Source organism: Oncorhynchus gorbuscha, linkage group LG07 (assembly GCF_021184085.1).
Source record: "Oncorhynchus gorbuscha isolate QuinsamMale2020 ecotype Even-year linkage group LG07, OgorEven_v1.0, whole genome shotgun sequence".
NCBI lineage: Eukaryota > Metazoa > Chordata > Actinopteri > Salmoniformes > Salmonidae > Oncorhynchus > Oncorhynchus gorbuscha.
In genome coordinates, this window is record NC_060179.1 from 44210922 (window position 1) to 44216921 (window position 6000).

The window sequence follows — 6000 nt, forward strand, 5'->3', positions numbered from 1 at the left end:
CACCATTGGGGGGCCAGGGCAGCGAACAGTTTTGACTGGGCTGAGCGGGAGCTGTACTTCCTCAGTGGTAGGGAGGCGAGCAGGCCAGAGGTGGATGAACGCAGTGCCCTTGTTTGGGTGTAGGGCCTGATCAGAGCCTGGAGGTACTGAGGTGCCGTTCCCCTCACAGCTCCGTAGGCAAGCACCATGGTCTTGTAGCGGATGCGAGCTTCAACTGGAAGCCAGTGGAGAGAACGGAGGAGCAATTCAGGCATTCTTGAAAGTCAGGAAAACTCTTGTCCTGCAGAGAAATCTTGTTTTTTATAGTTTAATATTTTTTATTTTGCAAGACAGGCCTCTAGAAATAATTGTGGAGTGGAGCTTTCTAGTTACACGGTGATATCACGTGCCCCACGTTCCTTCAAAATGATTAGGCAATAATGATTTATTTGGAAAAACAGTTTCCACCATCACTTGTCGCCCATAAAGTCAGACAGCAGAAAAATCCACCCTACAAATTTAGACGATCTTTAGAACATTTCTCCTATATCTGCCGATTCCATTACATGTCGGAATTATATATTTTTTCGCGCCATTGCTTTGGTTGAATAAACCTGGGTCAATGGAAACCTGCCTAGTGACCTCCATCGCGGTCAAAACTACTCTTTCTCATTGTACAAGCATATCTATAGTATGACAGCATCAGCAGTTAGCAGTCATGCTTACATTTGAGTTTTTTTTATCAGTGTTATTTAGAAGGAAGACATGAGCTAAATGCGCTATAGCTAGCTAAAGTTAGCATAGAGATAGCAAGCTAGCTCTTTCATTTACCCGTTTCACTTCCATGCTCACTGAAGGCCATGATAATGCTCGGTCTCTGCTGGTGCTTCTGGCTGTTTGGGATGCTTGATGAGCCCAATTCGCCTGCCTCATTCTCACATGTATCCTGCTTTTTAATACTTATTTCATTCATTGTGTGATGCTGTCGGCGGGGTGTTGGATTGTTTCCGGTGCTCTAAGTTACTATTATGTGTTTCTGGCATTGAGAAATGGGTGCCACACTCCCTTTTAAGTACCTTACTATGATTGATTGTTTTAAATTAAAATGGTCAAAGTCACAAAGCAAGAATTTAGATAGGACTGTATGGGAGTGGTCTGAGTGAGGAAGGGAACTGTTATGGGCAGAGGTTTGGAACTCTCTTTCTTATTGGCTTATTATCTAATTTACCGCCTGGTGATGTCACCAAAACAGGTCAATTTAATCCCACCAAACTGGCGCAAATTTCAGGCTGTCTTTTCTAACAGCTTTTACACTAAAAGGGCATTATCTAGATTTTTCGGTGTTATTCCAACCTCCACAATTTTGACTGAAATTAAACCTACTCTGAGCTGGGAGTTTTTGTTATGGTCTTAAAACAGGTTTTAACAGAATTCCTAGGACCTTTTCTGAGATGCTTTGTGGATACGGCCCCAGGACTAGGCTTAATCTTTGCCTGTGAAGCAGGCCCTAGTTATGTATCTTCCCTGTACAGTATATATGTTATGAATTACTGAATAAATTGGTTATCTTATTTTAACAAATATATTCCTCAACTCTGCATCTTTACTGTTGGTTTTGGCAGTATTCCATTGTTGACAGTCTTGTCGTCTTGTTCTCCAGGCTGTCTGTATGGTGTGCTCTCAGTTCCTTCTCCACTCACCACAAAGGCCAGGCCTCAGCTCGACAACGCAAGAGGCAACGGGAGGATATCGAGGTAACAACACAGGCAAAAACCAAATCACAATTGATTTAAAGTGCGTTTAATGAAGTTACAACACACTTTATGCGCACACAAACTATATTGTCGTGTTTCCGCAGTGCTATGGGTAATGTAGTCTAACATGCCTCTTGTTGACCCCAGGACTACAGTAGCTTGTTCCCTCTAGACGATACGCAGCCCTCAAAGCTCATGCGTCTGCTCAGCTCCAACGAGGACGAGCCGGTGGTCCTTTCTAGTCCAGGTCAGTTTGCTGTTTTCTGGTGTCAAAGAAAGTACATCAGCGGCAGGTTCAGTGGACAAACGTTGTAAGTAAAAATGTTATGAATAGAGCTCATATGGTTCCTTATTCTAGTCAGAGGCATGTTTGTTCCCAGCATCATATATTTCTGTCTGAAATGTTCCACAACGTCGTGCCTGCTTAATGCAGCCCTGCATATAACGATAATAGTTGATAGTATTATTGTTATCTTCTGCTCACTGCAGGAGAGCTCAAGTTTCAAGTCTTTTTTTTTACGTGGCTTTTTACTGTGAGTTGTGAATATACAATCTTTTCATGTGACATCCCAATTGCCTCGGGATGAATGCCTCCACCCAGATTCTATGAAGGTTAAAACAGAGTAAGGTTTTGAACCCCAGTCAACTGCAAGTAGACACAAGTTCTCTCAACCAAATGACTGGCAAATGAGCTTGTGCCTGAGCCTTCCAAGCAGTGTAAGACTTTTATGAAATACTGTCTTCGGAACCTCACTTTGTCAGCAAGATGACGCTTGCATGGCTCATGGTTCATCAAGGCTTTTGTTACTTTGAAACAATTCATGTCACTAGGGTGATAGGGGCATTAGTAATAACGCCACTAGTGTAATTAAACTAATTAGTGTCTGGTAGAATCCCAATGTGCAAAAAGGGGATGAAGAGGGACATTTTGGGCAAACACACACTAAGTGAAGTGAGATGTAGTGGATTGAAAACAGTTATTTAGACATTTGTCTTCCTCTGCCATTTCCCTGAAATAGGAAGCAGTGTCCTTAGACGCAGTCCTTTTTACCCTTCGTTTCCTACACCAGGGCGGCAGGTAGCCTAGTGGTTAGAGCATTGGGCCATAACCAAAAGGTTGCTGGATTGACTCCCCGAGCTGACAAGGTAAAAATCAGTCGTTCTGCCCCTGAGCAAGGCAGTTAACCCACTGTTCCCTGGGCGCCGAAGACGAGGATGTCGATTAATGCAGCCCCCGCATCTCTCTGATTCAGAGGGTTAAATGCTGAAGACACATTTTAGTTGAAGGCATTCAGTTGTACAACTGACTAGGTATCACCATTTCCCCTCCCCTTCTTCCTTTCTTTTCTGACACCTGTCCTTTTACACCCTCCTTTTCTGACACCGGCCCTTTTACACCCTCCTTTTCTGACACCAGCCCTTTTACACCCTCCTTTTCTGACACCGGCCCTTTTACACCCTCCTTTTCTGACACCGGCCCTTTTACACCCTCCTTTTCTGACACCGGCCCTTTCCTTTGAAATCCATTAACCTCTAGCGTCGAGCAATCCTGTATCCGGGAGCGTAATCATAGCCTCGAGCTCATTACCATAACGCAACGTTTCCTATTCATGAAAATCGCAAATGAAATAAATATATTGAAACACAAGCTTAGCCTTTTGTTAACAACACTGTCATATCAGATTTTCAAAATATGCTTTAACCAAAGCTACACAAGCATTTGTGTAAGAGTATTGATAGCCTAGCATAGCATTAAGCCTAGCATTCAGCAGGCAACATTTTCACAAAAACAAGAAAAGCATTCAAATAAAATAATTTACCTTTGAAGAACTTCAGATGTTTTCAATGACGAGACTCTCAGTTAGATAGAAAATGTTCATTTTTTCCAAAAAGATTATTTGTGTAAGAGAAATAGCTCCGTTTTGTTCATCACGTTTGGCTAAGAAAAAAAAACTAAAATGCAGTCAACACAACGCCAAACTTTTTTCCAAATTAGCTCCATAATATCGACAGAAACATGGCAAACGTTGTTTAGAATCAATCCTCAAGGTGTTTTTCACAATTCTATTCGATGAAAAATCATTCCTGGCAGTCGGTTTCTCATCCGAGGCAAACGGAAAAATACTGCAGCTGGAGATGACGCAATAATTGCGACGGAGGACACAAAGTGTCTTATGGTCAATCTTCCAATGATATGCCTACAAATAAGTCACAATCCTGCAGACACCTTGGGGAAAATGTGGAAAAGGTAAGCTGACTCCTAGCTCCTCCACAGCCATATAAGGAGTCATTGCCATGAGGCGGTTTCAAAAAATGCGGCACTTCCTGATTGTATTTTTATCTGGGTTTTTTCTGTAACATCAGTTCTATGGCACTCACAGACAATATCTTTGCAGTTTTGGAAACATCAGTGTTTTCTTTCCAAAGCTGTCAATTATATGCATAGGTCGAGCATCTTTTCATGACAAAATATCTTGTTTAAAACGGGAACGTTTTTCATCCAAACATTGAAATATATCCAAGAAGTTAAGGGAAGTGGACCAGTGCCAACTTAGAGCAGGATGTTATGGATTTGAGACATACGGAGAGTCTTTGAATAAGAAAGTTATCAGAGCAGTGACATGTATTGACAAAACTTCCCTATGGGGTCTTTAACCTTGGCTGCCTATAACCCCCTACTCTCTTGTCTTTGCTATTGAAGACCTTTTCCCCTTCTCCTTTCCTATTGATTGTCAATATAATGACCTTTGATCTTTACCTTGTCTCCTGTGGTTGTGTTAGGTGACCGGTCCATGTCCACCTCCCTGTCGGCCTCCCAGCTCCACACGGTCAACATGAGGGACCCTCTCAACCGCGTCCTAGGTTAGAACCACGCACCTGTCTTAAACCTTTAGCACCTCGCAGGCATCATGGTTTACCATTATGGCTTACCAAGGCATGTTCTGTTACTAAGCAATTGACAGTTGTGCCTTTGTATTGCTTCTCATAATGATCATTTTACGATTTAATTCGAACTTCTGTTTAATTAAAAAAATGCTTGATAAATCTGTCTCCTTGTCTCTAATTGACCTCTCTTACATCTGCCATGCTCTTTTCCTCTGAAGCCAACCTCTTCCTGCTGATCTCATCCATCCTGGGCTCCAAGACGGCAGGGCCACACACCCAGTTCGTGCAGAGCTTCATGGAGGAGTGTGTGGAGTGTCTGGAGCAGGGCAGCCGTGGAAGCATTCTGCAGTTCATGCCTTTCACCATGGTGAGTAGTGTCACAGGCGGGCTCATAGCCTGTAGCAAAAATGAGGGGACACGAACAACTAGGCCAATCAAAAAGGTTCTTTATTGTAAAACCAAAACTATTCACTTTAAACAAAGAAAAGGGAATGAGGTGTGAAAGTATCATAATGTAAGGTGTATGTAAAGTGCATGGATGGATGCGTGAGTGTGTGTGTGAATATGACTGAGTGAAAACTAAGTAAAACTACAAAGGAACAAACAAATAGGATCATACCTGGAGGAGCAGAGAGAGACGAGTGATTCGTTAAGCAGTTTAAATACCCTGAGCCCAGGTGACTCCAAATCACTAGCGACCCTCTGCCTGCAGGAAGAACCGCCCCTGCACTGCAGAGGAGGGGTCGTGACCGTAGTGAGAGGGAAGCTAGGGTTATCCATGTGATAGCATTTGGTGATTGACAACTTTGATAGTAATTGTGCATGAGACCTCCAGCATGAGATATTTACGTAATACAAGTTAGATTACTGCCATGATGGGTTTTAGAGTGGTGGTGAAGAATGCGGAGAATGCCACAGCTGTTCACGTGTGTGTGTGTCTCCTTCCCCAGGTCTCGGAGCTGGTGAAACTTCCTGCGCTGGCCAAGCCCAGGGTGGTCTTGGGAATCACAGACTTGACTCTGCCCCTGGGGAGGAGGGTGGCAGCCAAGGCCATCTCAGCCTTATAGACCCCTAATGGTGTCCACTGCACGGCAACCCACCACCGCCTTCTCCATGAATTCTATTCCACCAGTCACTCGGGGCCGAACCCAATTTCTTAGTTTCATCACCCTGGCATAGACATGCCAGTTTCGGCGTACTCCTGAGTTGGTGACCAAATAGTCATGTTATTAAACCATGGTTGCATCCATCATTCATTTGAAGGTAGTTTGTCTTTCATTTTGATCTCTATGGTTAGCTATATCGGTGTTTTACTCCCCTGGCATCCAATCGATACAATGTACATAATGTCTTTTTATAATAAAGAATCATGTCAAATGTA

General features: G+C 43.2%; 1 protein-coding gene across 4 annotated transcripts in view; it reads left to right on the forward strand.

The window, feature by feature from the left end:
• Nucleotides 1–6000, forward strand: part of LOC124039906 (mediator of RNA polymerase II transcription subunit 24) — a 28839-nt gene extending 22839 nt beyond the window's left edge. For all 4 annotated transcript variants that reach the window (XM_046356447.1, XM_046356448.1, XM_046356449.1 and 1 more), the window contains exons 22-26: nt 1640–1733; nt 1881–1980; nt 4515–4595; nt 4838–4986; nt 5570–6000. In XM_046356447.1, coding sequence (XP_046212403.1) covers nt 1640–1733; nt 1881–1980; nt 4515–4595; nt 4838–4986; nt 5570–5686 — 541 coding nt within the window. In that variant the 3' untranslated portion in view covers nt 5687–6000. The remainder of the gene's footprint in view (nt 1–1639; nt 1734–1880; nt 1981–4514; nt 4596–4837; nt 4987–5569) is intronic.